The sequence below is a fragment of the Amphiprion ocellaris genome, chromosome 3 (assembly GCF_022539595.1).
Source record: "Amphiprion ocellaris isolate individual 3 ecotype Okinawa chromosome 3, ASM2253959v1, whole genome shotgun sequence".
In the NCBI taxonomy this organism is placed as follows: Eukaryota; Metazoa; Chordata; class Actinopteri; family Pomacentridae; genus Amphiprion; species Amphiprion ocellaris.
Window position 1 is genome coordinate 37,111,375 of NC_072768.1, and position 24,546 is coordinate 37,135,920.

The 24,546-nt window shown below is 35.0% G+C and overlaps 2 protein-coding genes across 4 annotated transcripts in view; one reads left to right on the forward strand and one right to left on the reverse strand.

Annotated features, from left to right (window-relative positions):
* zc3h18 (zinc finger CCCH-type containing 18) overlaps positions 1 to 11,917 on the reverse strand; it is a 59,125-nt gene extending 47,208 nt beyond the window's left edge. For all 3 annotated transcript variants that reach the window (XM_055009291.1, XM_055009292.1, XM_055009290.1), the window contains exons 1-6: positions 11,764 to 11,917; positions 6,442 to 7,364; positions 5,386 to 5,470; positions 4,231 to 4,379; positions 2,643 to 2,738; positions 1,740 to 1,882 (exon numbers count right to left, since the gene is read on the reverse strand). In XM_055009291.1, coding sequence (XP_054865266.1) covers positions 1,740 to 1,882; positions 2,643 to 2,738; positions 4,231 to 4,379; positions 5,386 to 5,470; positions 6,442 to 7,353 — 1,385 coding nt within the window. In that variant the 5' untranslated portion in view covers positions 7,354 to 7,364; positions 11,764 to 11,917. The remainder of the gene's footprint in view (positions 1 to 1,739; positions 1,883 to 2,642; positions 2,739 to 4,230; positions 4,380 to 5,385; positions 5,471 to 6,441; positions 7,365 to 11,763) is intronic.
* A 3,802-nt stretch (positions 11,918 to 15,719) lies between these two features.
* The window catches only part of trhr2 (thyrotropin releasing hormone receptor 2), a 31,502-nt gene continuing 22,675 nt past the window's right edge, over positions 15,720 to 24,546 (forward strand). The window contains exons 1-2 of the mRNA XM_023269731.3: positions 15,720 to 15,856; positions 22,979 to 23,605. Coding sequence (XP_023125499.1) covers positions 23,229 to 23,605 — 377 coding nt within the window. The 5' untranslated portion in view covers positions 15,720 to 15,856; positions 22,979 to 23,228. The remainder of the gene's footprint in view (positions 15,857 to 22,978; positions 23,606 to 24,546) is intronic.

The window sequence follows — 24,546 nt, forward strand, 5'->3', positions numbered from 1 at the left end:
AACATGTGAATTTCCCCGGTGAGAGATCAGTAAAGTTTATCTTATCTTATCTTGTGTACAACAGAAACAGAGGTGATGACGTTACGACATTTACTCTGAGATCGAAAACCATTTGTCTCCTGATGTTCTTCTCTGCTTTAATTACCTTTCACTGTTTTGTATTGCCCACTAAGATGCATATCTTAAAGTATTAGTTTTGGGGTAATCTGTGGCTGTTTTCTAACTTAACCGCTAGCTGTTAGTGTAGCCTTAGCCACTGTGAAAGTAGCTAATTTCCTGATTTGTGGTGAATGCTGTGCTCCTTCAGTTTTAAAGCACCTACAGAAAGTTAGAGGGTAATCTGTGGCTGCTGTACAACGTAGCCGCTAGCTGTTAAACTGTAAAAGAAGCTAACTGACATGTTTACAGAATGGGACTTTTTGCAAGTGTTGCAGGAGCACTGGGAGCAGTGTGACGCTGCACAAGGATGCTACTTCAACAGGAAAACAGGCCAAATGTAATTGAGTATTTTGTAGGTGCAGACACTGTTTGAAACCACCAATCAGTGGAAAAAAGAAACTGTTCTCAACTGATCTTACCTGGTAAAATAAAGAATTTTAAAAAAAAAGTTTGGGGCAATGGTACGTGCAACTATAGTGCCTACAAGGTCCTACTACCAATAGGTGGCACTCTGACTATGACTCACTTTTGGAATGTCAATGTCTTCAGACTGGGACTCTTGTCCAGCAAGTGAAATTTGGATCACGTGCAGTTGAGGTATAAACACGTCTGTTGTCATGGCCACAGACACGCTCTTTGATGAGTCACCATTTTCTCCATGAATCGTCACCAACATCTAAAGGCTTATGTCACCACATTTGAGATAAATATAGTCAACTGGCTAAAAATAGAACATCAAAGTGTAAAACATGTCCCTTCCTTTGTGCTTTGACTGTGAATGAATACTACCATATGGATGTGATCAGCGCATGACTCTGATCAATCATGTAAAGTTTCAGGCAGATTGCAGGAGTTAGACAGCACTTCCTGTTTCATGGTGGAGCATCAAAGTTCTGGGGGTTGCCATGGCCACACCCTTTGACTTTTCTGGAAGATTTTGATAATTTTTCATCACTAAAACCTGTTGTATAAACCAGTCAAATGTAAGGTCTCTTGGAGTTATGCCCTAAGAGGATTTAACCAATGAAAACTAGCGAAAAAAATCAAAAAAATCTCACAGTTAAAGCAAAATGGTGTACCTCCTGTTGGGTTGAGGGTATGGCCGGCATAGACTTTTTTATTCACCCTCATGTGCTGCATAAGCCTACCAAATTTGGTAGATGTTGGTGAAACGTGCTGTCTGTAGTAATGATGCAAGGGGCACTATGGAGCCCTTTTTCCCATAAACTATCAAAATTTTTCACCAGTTCTGATATGTTGCCAAATTTTAAGGAGTTTCTGAACATGTTTAGGCCTCAAAAATGCAATTCTTTTGGGTGAAAAATACAGTAGGGTCCTACGCACGGTCAGTGCTCAGGCCCTGACAATTAACCGTTAGCTTAAATTAGGCTAACATTCCACATGACAGCTAAGTATTGCTGAAAGCTAGTGCAGAGAACCACTCTTTTGTGAATTCTGGGTAATCTGTCTTTGCTTTGTCTGTTATGAAACTTAGTAAACTCTAGCTTATAAAGTACTTTTATAACTACTAAGTTATTAGTAAGTGTGTCGTGGATGTATTCAGTGTGAGCAGCTCGTACTCTCTGATGATGCGATAGCTGCGTTCTCTGAAGAAATCGTTCTCTTTGTCGAACTCTCTCTCATCCTCGCCGATTGTCACGTTGAATCGCTTCTCCTCGAAGTCCGGCTCCTGCTCTTTACGGATGGTGGCCTTCTTCAGCACCTACGAGAAACAGAACCTTTAAAACACTGCCGACTGCTGCAGCTACATTCTTAACTATGTCTCTAATTACAGAGCTTAATCTAACTAATTTAAATATCAGGACCCTGCAGCTTTAATAATTATAGAGATCGACGTGACTAATTTTGAGGCAAGTTACGACTCTTCAAATTATACAAAAAAATCTGACAAATCTAAGAATTCACTGGTTGTCCTATGAGCAACTTTTGCATTTTGCTTACTGTTTATATTTTATGTAGATTGTTTTGTGCCTTTTTAAATTTGTTTTATTGTAAATTATGTTGAAAAAATAATGCATTTTGTTGTTGGTGCTGATATGTATATAATATGATATAACATAATATAACATAATATAATATAATATAATATAATATAATATAATATAATATAATATAATATAATATAATATCATAGTATTCTTATTTCAGTTTTTTTTTGCACCACAGTAACCTTACTGTTCTTTAAATCTTATTAAAATCATTTTACTGGTCTGATTACATTTTTTAAAAAGTGGCTTCTAGGTAAGATTATGCAACAATCTGACAGAATCACCTAAAAAATATACTAAAAATCAAACAAATCCAAGAATTCCCTGGATTCCCCATGAGCAACCTTTGCTTTTTGTTTATCGTTTATATTTTATTTTGATTGCTTCGTGGTTTTGAAAATTATTTAACAGGGATGAGAATGACAAATGGAAAAAAACTCTGAAAATGTCTGCCGAAGTTATGGAAGTGTTTACCTCTTTGGCGTGTCGCAGACCTCTTTCCCAGGCGCTCTCCACAGGAGGCTCCACTGGAGGAGGAGGTGGAGGAAGCTCCTCCACAGCAGGAGCAGCCTGCAACACAGACAAATTATCTTATTAGTATCAGTAGTAGTAGTAGTAGTAGTAATAATAGTAGCAGGGTTTCTGCAAAAATCAGCCAGTCAGATTTAATGCTTTTCAATGCCATTTTAATGCTATTCTGTAAAAATTTTAATGTCATGACCATGGACTCAACAAATTACACAGGTTTGTTTTTTTCTATGAAAACTGTCCCTACATTTCACTATTTCTGAATCCGGAAACCACCCCTGACCACCAGGCTGCAGTCATTCTCTGAAATCCCTGTTTTCTAGCCATTTTTGCTGGAACGACCATTTCCCCATTTCCCAGCTCCCCTCCACCTGGTCCAGCCTGCCAGCCACTTTCCAAACATGCAGTTTTTTGTAATTGTACCCGACTGGCCGGAACAGTTATCACAATGCTTCGACATGTTTATGCAGATCCACATATCTGATGAATCGCAGTCTATAATTGCATATTATTTTTATCAAATATTTTTCTTGAAAATTGCAGAAAGAATTTTTAATGCCACTGAGAATCAAATTTAATGATTTTTAATGCCATGTAAGGCCTTAATTTTCACAAAATCAATTTAATGACTATTAATGCTTTTTAATGCCTCGCAGAAACCCTGAGTAGTAGTAGTAATATCTGCTGATAGAGAGATGTTGAAGCACTGTGATCCTGCAGGAACCTATTGCTGCAAAAATTATGGATCGACTGATTATGAACTCAGCCAATTACTGATATCGATATCGGCCATTTTTACGAGGCAAAAACAAAAAAAATGCGACCTTTTGGCTTTGATTCAGTCGACTCTTTCTCTCTGCAGTCACTCTGTGGTCTCAGCACTCTGCTTGTGTTTCTTGTTCAGTTATTGCAGTCTCCAAAGACAGAGACAATAAAAATACTCATATAAGTAATCGGAAAAACAAAAATATCGTCCGTGATAATCAACCAGTTTGTTCTGACTGACAGAACTGAAGAAGAAGCGCAAACAACTCCACAAATCAGAGGCTAATGGCTACGCTACCATCTAGCAGCTAAGATAGGAGGCAGCCACAGATTACTCAGAAACAGTGACATGAATACCAGAATTAATAATGTTCTAAAGACATGAACTTCATTGGACAATAGAAGCGATAGAATAGAAATAGAGATGAACTTTCCATCCATTGATCTCACCGTAACCATAGCTTATTAATGAAGAAGCCCAGCTTTAAATGACAGCTTCCCTATTACAACATGCTATAGATATACAATATTTAATATATATATGTGGAAATAATAATGAACAAACTTAGTTAATAATGATTCCCTGCTACCACATGCTGGTAATGAGTAACTTTTAATGTATCCTGGTTCCAAACATTGGCTATTTGCATTTCTTCAGTACCAATAATCAACATCTACCGTATTAAATACATTAGTGGATCCCTAGTAAAAATAACACAGCGTTCCTACAAGTACTACACAAACACAGAGTACTGCGGAGGCGTTTTACCCAGGGGTTGTTGGGTATTAGTGGGTGAGGTCCTCCTGGAGGGGCTCCGTTGGGTGAGAAGAGGTCTGGTTTACTGATGAGGGAGTAGTTTCCTTTGTCGTTGACTCCAGGGTGGATGAACCGACAGTTCATACCCCAAGTACAGTTACCTGGAGGAGACAAAGTGTAAAAGTAAGATTTAAACTCATTTACAGGCAGCGGATGTGGATTAAAACACTAAAATGATGTCCAGATGTTTTCATTTACCACCTAATTAGACACTGATTACACTCACAAAGCTTGCTGTTTGTTATGTACAGCGTTACATACAGTGAGATTAATTCTATGTTTTCTCACAAAAACACATTTGAAATGCAACAATTAATCGATTAGCTGCAATTAATTTAACTGCCAACTATTCTGACAATCGAGTTTAGTCATTTTTTACAGAGACAACGTCTAAATTCTGTGATTACAGCTTCTTAAATGTGAATATTTTCTGGTTTCTGGTTTAACTAATCACCCTGGAAGACATGACCTTGTACAGAGTGATAAAAAAATTGTTGATATGTGCTTTAAAAAGACATTTCAGATGCACAAATTTGATGTCAACGATTCGTAATTGATTTTCAGAGAGTGAAACTGATGTATTAGGTTTTAAAAAAGAACAAACACTATAAATTAAGATCCTGACTGTTTTATGACATGATATGAACCAAATCGTTACGGAGGAATTATAAATGTTGTGTTCAATCATGACAAATGGACCAAAAACAGCTTCAATGCCAGTTCTGTATCCATATTATCTATTATTTACTCAAAACTGCTTTAATTTTAGTCCCTAGTTTGTCCTGTCCCAAGGGTGTTAAAAAAACACATCAAAGTAAGTCCATATCCTGTTGAACAGCTCCCTCTGCTGTAGATAAACTAAAAATAAAAGTTGAAGCAAACAGCAGCATTCTTTATATGCTCCTAAAGTGACGACGGAACTAAAATGCAGGTTAAGCAGGTTTAATAGGAGATAAAATGACAGAGTTATTAAACATTTATAGTGTTGAGTCAAACCCAACACCTTTTGCAGAAATAAGTCTTAAAATGTGATGATTTGATTGGTGTTTTGCCAGTAAAATGCCAACATATAACGATATAAAGCTTAAATCTGCCGTCAGCTCCTACCTTTGATGAAGAACCTGCAGATGGGTCGAGGTCGGATCTTTCTGTCCGAGGGATCTTTAACTTCTCCTTCCTCCAGGTCATCGTCCTGAACACACAATCACAAAAGAAATCAGCACAAATCTGAGCAATTTACTGCAAATTACCCACTAACTGAGCAAAAATCAGGCTTGTGCACAGGGTCATATTTGCATTTCACGTTCTAAACCTGATATTCTGTTTCTTGTTCTTGTCGTTTGTCTCATGTTTTTGTCGTTTTCTTTCTCATTTTTGTCGTTTTGTGTTTCCTTTTTGTCTCACTTGTGTTTTTTGTGTACTTTTTTGTCATTTTGTGTTTTGGCTTTATTTGGTGCTTTGTGTGTCGTTTTTGTTGTTTTTTTGTCTCGCTTGTGCTGTTTGTCTATTTTTCTGTCCTTTTGTTTCTCGCTTTTGTCATTTTTATCCCTTTTATCCCTAAATTTTTTGTCTTGACTGTCGTTTTGTGTCTTTTTGTCTTGCTCATATGGTTTGTTTCATTTTTTTGTCGTTTTGTAACTTTTCTAATATTTTGTCCATTTTTTGTTTTGTTTCGTGTCGTTTGTCTCTTTTTTTGTCTTTCTGTTTCTTGCTTTTGTCATTTTGTGTCTCGTTTTTGCTTTTGGAGTTGTTGTTGTTTATAGGTTCTTATGTTATGATTTTACTTGTGCGCTCCACTTGAGATCAAACTGGGCTGAATGTGGCCTCTGAACTAAAATGAGTTTGGCACCCCTGCTCTAGGGGGTAACTCCAAGTGACCTCAGATTTTGCCAACAGGCGTCAATGATGAAAAGTTATCAAAATGTTCCGCTAAAGTCTGAGGGCGTGGCCATGGCAACCCCTGAAGTTTGATGCTTCGCCATGAAACAGGAAGTGCTGTGTAAACCCCCTGAACATGCTCCAATCTGCCTCAAATTTTACATGTTTGATCAGAGTCCTGCGCTGATCACATCCATATGCCAAAATACATTCACAGCCCTAGCGCCACCTGCTGGCAACATGCAGCCAGCCAACCAACTAACAAATCAAAGTCTGATCACTTACATCGATTTCCCCTTCATCGATCTCTCCATCGTCTTCCTCCTTCTTCTTGTCCCTGAACGAGTCTCGGCGGTTCCTCTCGGGCCCTCTGGAGTCGTCCGTCCTCCTCGACTCGCCGTCTTTCGGAGATGGAGGGAGGATTGGTTTCTTCTCCTTCTTCTTGTTGTTGTTGTTGTTGTTGATCTTGTCCTCGCTCTCCTCCTCTTCGTCCTCTGCCTTCGGCTCTTCCTCGTCCTCCTCCTCCTCGTTTGCTGGAATGCTGGGTTCCTCCGGTACCTCCTCGTCGTAGTCCAGCTCATGTTCGTCCAGCTCCCGAGAAACCGAAGCCGAGTCGTCCTTCATCTCCCTCGCCGCCACGGCTCTCCTCCTCTCCTCCTCCTCTTCCTCCTTGCTCTTATCTTCCTCCTCCTCTTCGTCGTCCACCTCGGCTGTCTCCTGCTTCCTGTAGTATCCTTCCTCCCGGTCTTCTCCATGCTCCTCGGCCAGAAAACTCTTTCCCTGATCTGGCTCTGAGTCTGGAGACTGTGGGGTGTCAATGACTCGATCGTCGTCCTCCTTCTCCTCCTCTTCCTCCCCCTGTGGACCGTCTTCGTCCCCCTCCATGAGAACAATAGTCTCACCCTCCTGTCCCATCCCTCCTGGTTCTCCTACGGCCTCCTCATCCTCGGGGTCGGACACAAAGTCAGGAACCACCTCGTCCTCTTCCTCCAGCTCCGAGCCTCTTTCCTGGCCGTCCACCGCCTCCTCGTCCTCGTCATCCAGGCCTCCATTTTCCTCCTCGTGAAGCAGCTCGCTGTCTGAGATGACCCTGTCCTCCTCTTCGTCGGGAGACTCCAGCAGCTCGCTGTCAGAAAGACCCTTCTCCTCCTCCTCAGGGGACTGAGGGGACTGGGTAGGGCTCTCAGGAGTATCCATTAGGGAATATTCTGGTGGAAAAAGAAAAAAAATGTAAGATAAAGTCAACAAATAACACGCCAACTGAGCCCTGATGGAAAAAAATTGTGTTTTCTAGGTCATAAAAAGCACATCAGGCCAAACTCCATTCAAAAATCTGTCACTTTAACATTTTTATATATCATGAAGTTAGATAAAAGGAACAAAAAAAATTTAGAATCTTTATTTTAGGGCTTTTTTTTTGGATAAAAGTGTCCTTACTAGTTTTAAATAGTATTTAAATTATCTTACTGGTCTGAGGAAATCAAAAGGAATGACTGTATGGTAGGATGTTGGAATATTCTGATAGAATAAAACAAATCTGGGTGGATTTTTATAAGAATATACACAAATAAACATGGTTGAACTGTTAACATGGGACAAAAAAAGTCACAAAATCTTTTTTGTAATATGTGAAAACCGATGAGGAGGACTTTTGAAAGAAAAATGCTTTTCAAAGCTTTCAAACTTAAAAATATGACAAAAGCCTTCCAAACTGACCAACCAAATTCAAAAATTGTTCAAAAAGACCTGAAATTTTGTCCAGAATTCCTTGAAAATGACTTGTTCAAAAATACGTGAAAGTTGTTCAAGAAGATAAAAATGTGTCCAAATTTCTCAATATTTGTCCAAAATGACTCAAAAATTGTTCAGAAATACATAAAAATTGTTCAGAATTACTCAAAAATTGTTGAAAAAAAAATTAAAAAAACGTTAGTAACAGCTCAAAGAATTCATATATTATATTCACAGAACTTGTCCAGAATAATGCCAACATTGTTTATGATACTCTCAGCACTGCTGGCAGCACATGTAGCAGAGCAGAAGGTGATGCGGAGTCCAATGGTGTCTTCGAAGACATTAACACCTTAAGTAACACAGCAGCTAACCAGCAATAAAAGTGTTTTATTGTCCCGTATTGATGCTCAACGTTGACTAGAAAGAAAATTATTAAAAATGTGTCCAAAAAATGACAAATACCTTCCAACCTGACTCAGTATTTGCCCAAATTATTCAAAAATTGTTCAAAAACACCCGAAATCTTGTCCAAAATGACACAATATTGTCCAAAATTGGTCAGATTTCGATTTGCTTTAGACCGTCACACCTGGATGGATGTAAAACTGATCTGGTTGGAGTTTTTAGCAAAGTTAAATGTGTTTGTTTACTAAAAAATTGGTCAAATTACATGAAGGTTGTGTAAAATTTCACAAAAATCATCCCAAATTTCTCAATGTTTGTCAAAACTGGCTCAAAAAAAACTGAAGATGTCCAAAATTACACACAAATTTTTCAAAAATACATGAAAATTGTTCAGAATTACTCAAAAACTGTTGAAAAAGACTCAAAAACATGAGTAACTTGTCCAGAATAATGCCTACATGGTCTATGATACACTCAGCAGTGCCAGCAACACATGTAGCAGAGCAGGAGGTGGTGCGGAGTCAAGCTGTGTCTTCGAATACATTAACACTTTTAGTAACATAGTAGCTAACCAGCAACAAAAATGTTTTATTATCTGCCTAAGAGGATAATAAAGTCGCCTAGAATCACATATAAATAATAAATCAGAGAAGAAATGATTAGATTACAACTGAGAACAAGAACAGCTCGCAGTTTAACGTAAATCCTTCAGGATTTTGGACACAAAAAGGATAAAGAAATTAACAGACAATATTTCTAGTTGCTCAATTTCAACCCGACTGCTTAGAGCCCAAATGATATATCTACAGAAAAAAAGATGCTCAGTATAATTTAGAACTTGTCCAGAATAATGCCTACGTTGTTTGTGGTACTTTCAGCACTGCTGGCAGCACATGTCAAGGAGCAGGAGGTGGTGCGGTGTCTTCAGTTAGCTGCTAACTAGTTGGTGAAGTGTTTGAAAGTTAAACAATAACCCCCTTATGTTTACATTTTAAGATAACCAAAATATTATATCTAAACCTGTATATATCCACATATATTTACAGATATTGGCAGATACAAATGGTAATAAATGGTATTGGCTTCTGCACAAGAAACCCACAATCAGTCACGTTCTACTCAGACATACTCAGCCTAGTACTAAATCATCTTAACCAAAACAAACAAAGAAAGACTACACTAACAGACAATAAGAACGGTACATACTGACCTAAATCACATCATGTGTGATAGCAAACTCAGAAATGTTTTGTTTTTGGCTGTACCAACACCGTTTGATAAGTAAACGCTCATTTTATTGATTGATTTCAGTTTTAATGTTTATAGATGATGTTAGTGCTCAATATTATTTCTATTTCTCTTTTACTAGTCAAGTAAAGTGCAAAACACGTCTGGTGAAGCTTTAGCAGGATCCACTGTGGACAGACATTATATAGTGACTCTACAGGCTTGATTATTGATCGATTATTGATTAGGAAGCCCGGCTGCAGATAATTACACAGCAGGATAACACCACTCACAGACGAGATACGTGGTTTAATATAATAAAATCAGTTCACATTCCTTTTGAGAGTGAAAATACCGCAAAACGCCCTGATTTGATCAAATTTACGGCCCTTTAACTGAATTGTAACTGTTTTTAATTGTGGGTTTTTTCAACAACTTTATTTTACAGATTTTCCTTATTTTGTTCAGTTACAGATGATAACTATTGGAAGATATTAATCAGAATTTCTTAATTTCCTAAAAAAAAAAATGGTAGTCAGGTTCTATTACTGTTTAATAAATGCATTGGACTGGCAGAAATATGCAACCTAATACTAAATATATCTTAACCAAGAAAGATTACACTGACAGACAATAAAGTACAGTACATATTGACCTAAATCACATAATGTGTGATAGTAAACTCTGAAAATAAATGTTTGTTTTTTGCTGATTTGTCTGAGCAAAGAAAATTCTCCAGAATCTTCACAAAGTGACTTTCTGATTGGATAAACCTGAACCTTTGTTAACTCTGCAAACCCACTTCGTTGTTTATAAAAACACTAAAATGACTACAGCTGACAGGATTTTTTTTTTCTTGAAAGATAACTTCTGGTGTTGTGCCAAAAAGTGATGGTCTGCCAAGAAGCTGATTGCTGAAGCTGCATCACTCAACAGATTCTTTTATGTGGGTCAAACAGTCGTAATGCACAAATACACACACTTTCACATCTCTAGCGACAGCAGAAAGGAGTCTTTGTGATGCTTTAACGTTTCTCTTAATCTAAAAATTGTGACTAAAGAGATAATTAGTAGTTTACATTTACTGCAGCGTTTGGTATATCTCACATCACTGATTATATGTGCAAACTAGACTGCATCTAACATGCTTTGTGGATGTTTTTATACATAAAATTAAGAAATCCTCTTTCTTGCAATCATCTTTACATCTCTGCACTGTTTTACCTGCTCAGATTATAACTAATCAAGCTGATTTTACCAGTTGAAATAGTTTCAAAAATGTAATTAATCTCTTATAATGCAGTTTTCCACCCGCCAAAGTCACTGCAGCCCCTACAGAGCGACAGAAATGTTATTAATGCACTAAATTGACTTGATTTTACTCAGTAAAATTACATTTTAAAGATTGTAGCCCATAAGTTAATTGCAAATGAGTTAATTTTCTTATTTTATGGATAAAATGCATTCAAAAATCATATTATTAAAAGTCGAGCTTCCAAAAACAAAGGAGGTATTAGACATACCAAACATACACAGCTTTGACATCAGAAACTACACTACAATATTAGCTATAATCGATTAAAGTCATACCTGATTGCGCTAAAACCTGCAACAAAAATGTTAAAATCACAATTATTTGGACAAAGATATACTTGATGTAACACCGCAGACATTAAGGTGTGTGTATTTGCGCCTTATGGCTGCTTGGGGCACATAAAAGCAGCTGTAAATACATAAATCCTGCTGTAAAAAACAGTTTTTGGCACTTTTTGACACAATACCGGCGCTGCTAATTCACCAGCAGAGGAAACCCTTAGCTTTAGCAGGCTAGCTAGCAACTATCTTTGGAAACGAGTCGTAAATCTGAAACATACCTCGATGGTTCGCAGATACAGCAACTTATGTGTCTGTTATTAGAGAATCTGTGGAAGTTCACCTGCAGCGTGTAGCGGCTCTAACTTACAATAGCAGGTCGCTAGCTGCCAACCAGGCCCATAACTCGGCACAGCGCGCAGAGAGCCGGCTAACCACCGAGCGACCGCTCCTCACCGAGCCGCCGAGCTTCTTTACCGAACACTAACGTACCGATCGGTGAACAGAATGGTGAAATTAACCGGACACCGCTCGCTTTAGCACCGACACGACTCTCCGTCTTTCAATCAACAATGTAGCCTGAAGCTAAGCTAACGGCGCTAACGGCTACCCTCCGCTAGCCGCTAACAGGCACACATTTCCATTCACCTTGCCGACCCGGAGCTCTGTACAGACGGCGCTGCTGCGTGAACACCCGCCCTCTCCCCGCTGGTGTCGGTCCGGACGGTCTGCGGTGAGTTATAGACAGAATTAATTCAGAGAAGATTCAACAGCCCGCACCGCACAGCGAGAGCGGCCATTACCAAACACGTCATCAACATGAGACCATCTGAGGAGGGAAAAAGCCGCGCAGAGAGTGACGTAGGAGACAGGACAGATCTGGGACCAGTGAAGAGGAGAGAGTCTGGACTGATCTATGGGACAGATGAAGACAGAAATCTGATCTGAGAACAGTAGTTTATAATAATACTATAACATAATATAATATAACATAATATAATATAATATAATATAATATAATATAATATAATATAATATAATATAATATAATATAATATAATATAATATAATATAATATAATATAATATAATATAATATAATATAATATAATATAATATAATATAATATAATATAATATAATATAATATAATAACATAATAGAATACATTATAATACATTATAATACATTGTAATATAATATATAAAATATAATATATTATAATAGAATAGAATAGAATATAGATTGATATAATATAATGTAATATAATATAGTATAATATAATGCATTACATCAAAATAATAATAATAAATATATGTTTTTTATTCATAATAAAAGTTTGATTTCAGGTCTTTTCTTGCAATATAGTGACAGAATAACCTACAAAAATATAATTAAAAAACCCTGAGATTCCCAAGTTTCCCTATGTATTCATATCTGTTTGCCATTTTTATTTTATGTTGATTGTTTAGTGCTTTGTAATTTATTTTGAATTATTCTTTAAATTTTTTTGTTTTATTTTATAACAACACAAGGGATTTAAATAAGGACAAAGCATATAATATAATATAATATAATATAATATAATATAATATAATATAATATAATATAATATAATATAATATAATATAATATAATATAATATAATACAATACAATACAATACAATACAATACAATACAATACAATACAATACAATACAATACAATACAATACAATATAATACAATATAATATAATATAATATAATATAATAATATATAATAAAAAATATAATAAATGTATGTCTTTTTCAAAATAAAAGTTTGATATCAGGTCTTTTCTTGGATCATAGTGACCTAATCTTTAAATAGTATGGAAATCTTTTTAGTGGCCTCATCAGATCAAGTGTGTGTGTGTGTGTGTGTGTGTGCGCGCGCGCGCGCGCGCGCGTGTGTCTGTGTGTGTGTGTGAGTAAATGCTGATTTTATTGATTGGTTCCAGTTTTATTGTACATTATATACGATGTGAATGTTAACTATTATTTCTCTTTCTCTTTTAACACAGAGCTGAAAAGATGTCTGGGGAAGCTTTGTTAATGCGGATGGACATTATATTCTGACTTCACAGTCTTGATTATTGATTGATTATTGATTAGGAAGCCCGGCTGAGGATGATAAAATCACTCAAAGAAGAGAGAAATGATTTTATCTAATAAAAACTTACTGATACAATCAAATTTACGGCAGTTTAACTGAACTGTAACTGATTTTAACTGTGACTTTTCTCAACAATTCACTTTTATTGTTACAGATTTTTTTTTATTTTGTTCAATTACAGATAATACCTACTAAAAGTAATAATTTATGTCAATAAAATCAGAAAAAAACATTATTTGGTGATTCTATCATATTTAAAAAACAAGACATTTCCTGGTATTTAAAGATGAAATAAATGTTTTTTCCTCTTGATGTCTGTAGAAATCAGCAGTTAGTTTACATGAATCGTGTGTTTGATGCTTTGAACACATGAAGACTGGAAGCATCAGGAGGAGCAGAAAGCCTCAAATAGGAGGAACATCAAGCTGGACATCAGAGGATATATGACTTCCTGTCACGGTTTCAAAATAAAGTGCTCTTATTTAATTTTTCTGACATTTGTGCATCTTTTTCAGTCACTTGTTGCGACACAAACAGCAGCAAAACTCAGAGAGAAGCCTGTAAATGAAAGCTGGAGTTAGATTTTTATCTTGTTACTGTTGGCAGCACAAGATGTATGTAAATTTAAATAAATGTGCTCAATTACAGCCAAATTAAATGAATCAATAAAATACATCTCCGTGTTTGAAGCGTACTGTCAATTAAAAAAAATAAATCTGCCAAAACAGGGAAAAAAAAATGTTGTTATTTTTGAAATGGTGAAATATTATTTAAAACCTGTAAATTCTTTTTGAAAAATTGTAGTTCACAAACTGTTACGTTTTGTTTTTTGTTTTTTTGTTTTTGTTTCTGTAGATTTTTTAATTAAAAAAATCTTTATTTTTTTGTAAAAATTGTGGAATACTGTTTAAAATGTTATTCCATTATGATTCTTTTACTAGATTATCTGTACTGAAACCAAACTAAATAAATCTGTACAAAAAAATCAAAAACAAGACTATTTAAAATATTTTTTGCCATTTTATTTTGTCTGTGATTTTGCTAATTATACCTGTAAGTTAGCAAAGCAGAGAAAACCTGTAAAGTAAAAATTTAAAATAATTATTTTACTGTAGAAGTTATTTTGCTTTTTGTTCAGTGTTGCTGGTGTTATTTATGAGTCATTGTTTTCATAAAATTAATATTAATATGGTGATGAAGTTAAAAAAAAATCATGTGTAACATTCATAACTTTCTGGTATTTTCTGATGTTTTATTGCCTTCTTTAAAATGTATTTCTGTCTTTTTACGTTTTAAGTCTTTTTAATGATGTACTGTCTTTAATATATTTGTTCATGTTTTTGTCTTTTTTAGTATTTTATGTCTTTTCTGATGTTTATTTTGTCTTTTAAAATGTTTTATTGGCTTTTCTGATGTTTTCTTTTTTAATGTTCATTATTTATTCTTTTTTTTTGTAAATCATCTTGTACCTCAAAATCAAGCCTGTAGATGAAAACTGGAGTAAGATTTTTATTGGGTTTTTGAATTTTAATATTTAAATCAGCTAATAATATTTGTATTTTACAGATATTTGCCATTATTTGAATGAAAAAAATGTATAATGTACATTACCATTGAAAAATGGTAATAACAGATGCATTTATTTTATTTTATTTTAGAGTTTTTCCCCATTTTGTCAAACTACAGATAACAGCTGATAGAACACATACATAAATGCAAACATAAATAAATAAATATACGTCTGTTTGTTTTTTTAACTAACAGCCACATCAATAAATGCTATTTTTACAAAAAGTAATTTACACTTTTACATTGTTTGACTATAAAATTACACTGATTAATTGCATTTAAAACAGCTTAAAAATATACTTACTCCACAGATATTTGCTGTTATTATTATTTTCATGATTTTTACTGTTTTTGAACATTAAAGTATTCCACAATTTTGAAAATGTTTTTGATGTTTTATTATTTTTTTTTTCTTCATTTCTTTCTTTAACAGTGCTGTTTTTGAAATCATGGAATGGAATTTTCCTCCTGAAGAGTTTGCAAATTTTTATAAATTTGGGGAATTTTTTGCTGAATTTTGGATTTTTTTCAAACAAGGGAACAATATTTTTTGGTGTCGTAAATGAGGACAAAAGGAGGGTTAAACTAAATTCATAAATTTATCAAATATCAAATAATTGTAATGGAGTAAAAGTGTAAAGTAGCAGAAAATTACTACTTAATACTTAATTCGTAAATTAACTCAAAGCTGTACTTGAGTAGCTGTATTTGGTCACTTTACACTGCTGTAATTAAATAATAATTCAAGAACATTTTAGTCCATAGAGAATTTAATTTATTTCTCTGGTTTAATCCTTCAGCGCTGCCAAATAAACTGTGCTTTTATTTTGAAGGCCAGTGCTCTGCTCTCCCTGCTGCTCAGAGATAAATGACGAAGCTGCAGCTCAGAGGTCTGGAAGAGACTCAGTCAAAGCTCGTTCAGCCGCCGACCTGCAACCAGCGAGTCCTGGCAGCAGAGGAAATGAATCTGTTTTACTCTGAGGAGGAAAATTCACGATTAAAGAAGGTTCTGGACCAAAACATGCAAAGACTGAGCAGGTAAAGGCTTTTATTTTCTACAGCACGTCAGAAAGAAAAAAATAGAAGTTTGTCTTTTCTGCATCCATGCATTAATTTATTCATGTTTTATTGCCAACAGGTTTAAATAAAAGAGAAATTAGACTTTATTTTGGTGATTAACATTAAACTCTGATGATTAGAAAGAAAAAAAAGAAGATTTTACAGACAAGTGTAGCGAATCCAAGTCATAAAAAGTGAGACAAATATTTACTGTGAGCAGGAACAGGCAAATTTATTCACCCAAGAATGTGCAGAATGAAAATGTGTTTGCTGGAAACAACTAGAATCAATAATAATCCAGTTTAAGGAGCTGGTGTCGGTGCAGGTTTCTGGATTATCTGTGGAAAAAATAAAGAAACGCATGAATTCTTTACATATTTAGATCACTTTATTAAGTTTTGCTGTTTTTGTTTCATGTAAATTATCTCCTTGTCCCTAAAATAATAATAATATATATATTTCATGTCAGCTTTTTGAGGAAATAATGTCATTTATTGCTCTTTTACAGTTTAATTCTGCATGTTAAACATTCACAATCATTCACTGATATTCTACACTGTAAAAAAATAACCTGTTTAGAAAAATAACAAAAAATATGCTGTAATGTTCAAAAACTACAAAAATGGTGCAAATAACACCAAATATCTGTAAAATTATGATATTTTAGCTGATTTAAATACAGCAAAACAGTGTAAAAGAATAAATGACTATGATATTATGTAAAATATTGTAAGTTTTTTTTTGGTCGACATGTAATTTAATGCATATTTTTTCTGTAATTTTATGAGTTTTCATCCAGAATTTAACAAAACAAAGAACATCTTCAACATAATGGTTTAAAATCTTATTAAACATTTTTTCATCTTTTCAAATTCTAAATACACATAATGTTTTAAACACAGTCCTGGTCACTGCTAGAGGAACTCTTTCATTTTTACAGTATCTTCAGAAATAAATGGAAATGTACCAAATTCATATGATCTAAATTTTTATATTTTTAAATTGCATCTTCTAATTTCCAAGAGGAAATAGAAAAAACTTACATCGACAGTAACGAAGGCACTCCTCCTATAAGATCTACTTCATTTATCCTGGAGTAAATTATTTTGCCAGAGTACAATAAACAATAAACAAAGGTTAGTGGAATATATATAATTACACAGAGGTTAGAAATAAAATAGAAATAACAAAGAATACAAAGTACAAAGTGTAAAGTGTCTAAAAGTATTTGTGTGAAGCGTCTCAAGTGTGTAAAGTGTCTAGAAAAAATAAGAATAAAAATGAAAATAAAATAAGACAACACAAGTACCAGATGTAAACTGTGTAGTAACAACAAGAAACAGATGAACAGAAGATGAAATGAAAGTAAACAGATGTTTTGCACCAGTGTAGGAGGTTGGACACCGTTTGGCAGCGATGACTTCCTCCAAACGTTTCTTGTAGTATCTAGAAGCTTCTTGCTCTTCTCAGCTGGTATTTTCTCCCGTTCTTCTTTTACAATTTGTTCAAGCTCTCAGACATTTGTCAGATTTCAGCTCTGCTATAGACTTTTGATGGGACTGAGATCATTCCTGGCTCCATTTTTTCCTTTTCAACCATTCCTGCATGTTTTGGATGTGTGCTTTGGGTCTTTATCTTGCTGGAGGACCAATGATCTTCGACACAAACCTGCTGTTCTTACACTGGGTGGCACATTTGGCTCTAAGATTCCTTGGTAATCCTCTGATTTCATGATTCCTCCAGTACCAGATGCAGCAAAGCAGCCCTATGACATTACGGATCCTCCACCAAGCTTAACTGTTGGTAGGGTGTTCTTTTTCAGGTGCTTCTTTGTGCCGTCTGTAAACAAATCTCTTTGGAGGGAATTCCAGTCGATTGCTGCAGCAAAGAGAAAGAAATTCCAGCCAAAGACAGTTTGAACCTTGAGGATAAAGAGTGGTATGAGATCACTGGATCTCAGGTGGTCGTTGTCATGGGAGGGGTGGAGGAGGTTGGAGGTAGGGTCTGTAGATGAGTGGAAGTCAATGCTGGAGAACGGTGTACTGGTGGTAAGACAGATGGCCGAGTGATCGAGGACATCAAGCCTGTTGAGGACACATTTAGTGGCCATTTTATAGACAACAACGCCATCATCAAACATGGGAAGGATGGTCATCTTCACAAGAGTGTCACCTAAAAGCTCTATTTTTGTTTCATCTGTTCACAAAACATTTTCCCAGAAGGATTGTGATTTGTCCAGGTACTCTCTGGCAAAGATCAGTCGTTCCTTTTTATGCTTTTTCTTCAGCATTGAGGTCTTCCTTGGCCTTCGCCCATGAACCTGATTTAGTGTGCAGCATTTGGTATGTGTCGAAACTATTTGTTCCGCCCAGCCTAGGGGTCCCTGAACACAACATGAAGCGCCATCCTTCCACTGGTCCCAAGCAGCCACTAAACACGTTTTCTCAAAGAAGTACAATAAAGGTGTAAACAGAGGATGTGGTTTAAACAAAAACAATGACAATGTGTAGCTAAAATCCAGAGTGAGCAAAACCAAAACAGGTAAAGCAACTTTATTTGTATAGATCCCTTCATGTCCAAGACAATTCAAAGTGCTTTACAAAAATCATTAACCCTCGTGTCGTCCTGTGGGTCAAAATTGACCCGTTTTAAAGTTTGAAAATATGTGAAAAAAATATGTTTTCACAGTGAAACTTCTGATGTTTTATATTTTCTTTAAGAACATTCACATAAAAAGCAACCAAAATCCAGCAAATTTCAATGGATTTTGGTTGATTTTTATGTGAATGTTCTTAAGAAATATTTTTAACATTTCTTTTTTTCCACCAAAAAATGTTCAAAGATTTCCCAAAAATGTTGAAAATGTGGACATCAGAAGTTTCACTGTGGAAATATTTTTTTTCTACATTTTCAAACTTTAAAACGGGTCAATTTTGACCCGCAGGACGACACGAGGTAAAACAAGAGCAAAACCCAAAAAGTGGCGTCTCACTCCTCCAACACTTTATCCTCAATCACAGAGTGCTAACAGACGAGTTGTGCTGGTTGGAAGCAGGGTAGGACGGATGGCGGCCCTCTGACCCGGAGACGACGTCATCTTTCCACCTTTAACACCGGTTTTCATTGCATCTTGACCGATCCTGCGCCGACACGTCATCCTGGCGTCCAGTCCGGTTGGTGGTGCAGCGCAGACATCTACGTCTGTTTGAGTGTTTGACAGATCGGCACAAACCCAAAGGAGACACACACAGAACAAAAACACTGCACACAACCGCAGTGGTAACACCATGACAACAGATTGTTGCAGGTCAGCCTTCAGGTCTCTGGATGTTTTTTCCACGGTTCGCACCAACCTTCGAAGACTTCTCTCATCAATTTTCCTTTTCCCCCTGACGTCCAGGCAGGTTCTCCACAGTTCCATGCTGAGCAAACTTCTTAACCCTCGTGTCATCCTGCGGGTCAAAACTGACCCGTTTTAAAGTTTGAAAATGTGGAAAAAGACATTTTCACAGTGAAACTTCTGATGTCCACATTTTCAACATTTTTGGGAAATCTGTGAACATTTTTTGGTGGAAAAAAAGAAATGTTAAAAATGTTTCTTAAGAACATTTAGAAAAAAAATCAACCAAAATCCAGTGAATTTCACTGGATTTTGGTTGATTTTTTTGTGAATGTTCTTAAATAAAATATTAGAAGTTTTACTGATATATATGGAATCACTTTAGATATTTTTAGGATTTCTTTGGAAGATTTTTACTTTTTTTTGAAAATATTTACAAGAATTTTCATATAAATATTTTCTTAAATAAAACTTTTAAGGGAAACTTTTAAGGAATTATTGGAATTTTCTTCCTGAAGGTTTTGCAAATTTTATATATTTTCATGAAAAATTTATATAAATAACCTGTGAAATAATGCTAATTTTGGCTGATGTAAATGCAATAATAAATTGTATAATTATATGGTTAAATGTTGTAATAAAAAGTGAATTAATATTTGTAAAATTACAGATTTTGGATGTGGATATTATTTACAGTTTTGCATTGTTTTTTCTACAGTCAACATGTACATATATACATATTTTTGTGATTTTACTTGATATTATCTGTTAAATTACAGATAATATCAAGTAAAGAAGTAAAAAAATTTGTAAAATAAATAAACTTTTAAATTTTTAAAATTAATGTCAATAACCAGTGAAATATTGCTATTTTTTGGCTCATGTCACTACATTAAAAATAATGTTATTTTATGGTAAAATACAAAATGAATACTTTTTATAAATTAATGTCAACCATCTGTAAAATAATCCTACATTTTGCTGATATAAATACAGTACAAAAAGCGGAATCCGTGGTGCAAAAAGGTTGGACACCGCTGATTTAGAATGTTTTATTGTGGTTTAGTGTGTTTTATAGTGGTTTAGTGTGTGTTTTGGTGTGTTTTATAGTGGTTTACTGTGTGTTTTAGTTTGTTAAATTCTGTTTTAGTGTTTTGTGTGTGTTTTTTGTGGTTTAGTGTGTTTTTGTGGTTTCGTGTGGCGTTTTAGTTTGTTAAATTGTGTTTTATTGTTTCTTTTAGTGTCTTTTAGTGTGTTTTACTGTGGTTTACTGTGTTAAACTGTGTGTTTTTTTAAGTGCAGGTAAGGAGTCCAGTATAAACAGCAGCAGTTGTCTGGTTGAGCTTCACAGCGCTGCACTAATTATCATCCTGCTGGATGATAAAAAAGGAAGAACCTTTTTAACCAACCTCAGGATGGTTTGAATGAAATGCATTCTGTCCTGAGTTGACATCAGAATCCTGATCAGCAGTTAAAATTGAAGATTCAATCAGTGTTTCTCTTTCTGCTCTGTTTTTTTCTAAAGATTGTGACTGTAACTTTATCAGAGAAGCACTAGGAGGCATCAGAAGTGCATTAAGAGCGCAGCAGCAGCCCAAAGCTTCAAGAATATTATGTTAAAATCATCTTAAACGCACTTTATGGAGAGATTTATTAACTGTTTCTAGTCCAAGGAGCTCCAGGAATCCTTGTAAGGTCTCCTGCTACTTAAATTTGAACTTTTTCTTTCAGCATCATGTCAGAAACAAGTGCCTGAATTTCATCCACACACATGAAAAAGGAGCAGAAAACCACGAGGACAGACTCACGGTTTTATCCTTGGACTCTGTTCTGAAGCACTTCAGCTGCCTGGAGACTCACTTTTATATATTAAAGCTGTTATTAGTCTCCAGTCGACGTGTTTTCATCCAGTTTCTGATGTTCTCAGGGACGTTTTCTGTCTTAAATCAGCCCACATGAGCTCAGAAACAAAGACCAGCAGCTGGAAGAGCCCGAGGCGGTTTTATTTTCTCCACTAATGAAGTTAAAATCCTCTAATGTCGCCGGCTTTTGTTGTTGTTTTCATTGATTACAGATAATTGATTGAACCTGTGAGCAGTTGAACCTTCCTTTAGGCAAACACTGAATTTACACACACTTAAATGATCAAAAATTGTTTTAGAAAAACAAAAAGTGAAGGTTTTTTATACGTTTTAACAGTTAACATGGAAATTAATACTTTTTCTCTGTGATTTCACTTATTATCTGCATTTTCATATTTCAATCCTTAATATGCACAATTTTTCCTTGAAAAACAACACAAATCTGTCAAATAATGTTATTTCTTGCTGATTTAAATACAATAAATATAGTGTCATTTTATTAGTTACTATTGGTTTAAAAAAAACACAGATTTTTCATCTTTTTTTAAAAGTTAAAATGTAAATTAATACAAATTTGCTGTGATTTTATTAGATTTTTTGTGCAATTTAACAAAATAGGGAAAATCTGTAAGAGTTTAAACAATTATTCACCATTTTTCAAACTTATATATACATAATTTTTCTTTTAAATAATGGCAAATATCTGCAAAATAACAATATTTCTTGGCTGGATTTAAATACAGTAAAAATAGTGTTAAATTTTAATGACTGTTTGTAAAAATGCTGATTTTTGATTTGGAATTTATTTACATTTTTGACCAGTTTAAAAAAAAAAAAGTTAACAAATAAATTAATACATTTTTTTCTTTGATTTACTAGATATTATTTGTTGATCAAGAAATAGAGAAAATCTGTAAAATATCATTAGAATTTTTTAAATTAGATTTTTTTCACCATTTTAAAATCCTTAATATACTGTTATTATAATAATAATGGCAAATATCTGTAAAATAACATTTCTTCCTGATTTAAATACAGTAAAAATAATGTAAAATTTTAATTACTGTTTGTAAAAATCCAGATTTTTGATTTGGAAATTATTTACATTTTTGACTTGTTTTTTTTAAACAATTAACAAATAAATTTATACAAATTTTTCTGTGATTTACTAGATGTTATTTGTGATTCAATAAAATACAGAAAATCTGTAAAATATCCACAGAATTTTTTATTTATTTGTTTTTCACTGTTTTAATCCTTAATATGCTTTGTTTATTATAATGGCACATATCTGTAAAATAACAATATTTCTTGCTGATTTAAATACAGAAAATATTGCATTATTTTATGATTAAATATTATGAAAGAACTAATTACCATTTTTTAAAATCCATTTGGACATAATATAGATTAATATAGACCTGCTTTTATGCATAATTTAACAAAAACAATGAAAATCATAAACAACAAAACTTAAACACTTATTTACCGTATGTCAAACCTTAACAAATATAATTTTTCTTTCAGATAACAGCAAATGTCTATAAAATAATTAAATTATTGACTGACTTAAATGCAATAAAAATAGTGTAAATAATTATTTACCATTTTTCAAACCTTAATATAATTTTTCATTCAAATAACAATTTTTTACCATTTTTAATCCTTTATGTGCATAACTTTTATTCCAAATAATGCTGTTGCTGTTGTTTTGTCTTTCATTTAACCTCCACATGCTTCATCTGATTCTATCAGCTTTAGTTTCTTTTTTCCAAGCCGCATTTTTAATCTGATTGTGGACCAATTTACGGACACCTGAGGGAACCACCGAGATGTTCTGCATGGACATGTAGCTGTTTGACATTTGTCCAATCAATTAAACTCATTTTCTATTTCTAGGTGACTCCTCGAGGGCCTGTGGAGAATAATTATACGACCCAGCGTCTTTTTCACAAAGCCGGCGAAGGTTGATGAATATCAAAGAGCAGAAAACATCTGATGAATCTACTAAAAGTGTGACAAGTTCAGGATTTAAATGTGATCCGACGTTCTAAATGAAGAAGAAAAAATATGGCGACACTTGGGAGTCGTCCTCTCCGCCGTTTGTCTTTGACTGAATGAACGCAACCTTCGACTAAGAACCGCCAACATGGCTGACAACGGGAGCTCCAGAGTCGACACTCCGACCAACGTCTCTCTGAGCGCCGGCGTCTCCGAGTCTCTGGAGTACAAGACGGTGTCGGTGTTCCTGGTTCTCCTGGTTTGCTGCGTGGGCATCGTGGGGAACATCATGGTGGTTCTGGTGGTTCTGACCACGCGCCACATGAGGACGCCCACCAACTGCTACCTGGTGAGTCTGGCCATCGCCGACCTGACGGTTCTGGTGGCGGCCGGGCTGCCCAACGTCTCCGACAGTCTGACCGGAACCTGGAACTTCGGACATGCCGGATGTTTGGGAATCACCTACCTACAGTACCTGGGAATCAACGTGTCGTCCTGCTCCATCACCGCCTTCACCGTGGAAAGGTACCGGAGTTCTGTTTTAGTGGAGAACGTTCTCCCAGCTAGCACACCAGCTAACACTGCTGACAAGTTCTAATATTTTAAAATTCCAATCCAATGTTCAAAGAACATTTTCAAGTTCATCATTTCCAGCAATGCTCCAAGGAGATTAGGAGTCAACTAAGGCTTTTAGCTACAACATTCAGAGGATGTTTGGAGAACGTTCGCCCAGCTAGCAACACCAGCTAACACTGCTTACAAGTTCAGATCTTTTAAAGTTCCAATCCAATGTTCAAAGAACGTCTTAAAGTTAATCTTTTTCAGCAATGTTCCAATGAGGTTAGGAGTGAACTAAGTCTTTTAACTGAAACATTCAAAGGATGTTTAGGGAACGTTGTCAGGAACACAGATTAAGTTCCACTGCTGGATTGTAAATAATGTGTTTCAATGTTCCTGCATAACTGCCACACAGGAAAATATTCTATATTTTACTCCACTGCAATTTAGATGACATTCAAGGAATGTTCTGCAAACATTTGTTGAAGATTTAGCAAGCATTCACTGCACTTCTTTAACCAATGTTCTGGCAACTTTCAGGCAACCTTCAGGGAACATTCCCCTTAAGCCTCCTGGGGGGGGGGTTCATAAAAAAAATCCTTAAGTGAAATTTCAGGGAAGTTACACTGAACGTTCCCTTAAGGTTTTACAAAATAACCTTCAGTGAATGTTGCCCAAAGGTTTTGTTGAGAGTCTACTAAATAACTTTCAGGGAACCTTCAGTAAACATTCTCTCAAGGTTACCTGAGGGTTCTCTTGAGGTTACACTAACAACCTTAGGTGAAACTTAGGGGAAACTTCAGGGAACTAACCCTAAAAGTTCTTTTGTGGCTTCACTAAATAACCCTTACTGAAACTCAAGGAATGTTCTGCAAATGTTTGTTGAGGGTTTAGGAAATGTTTGATGC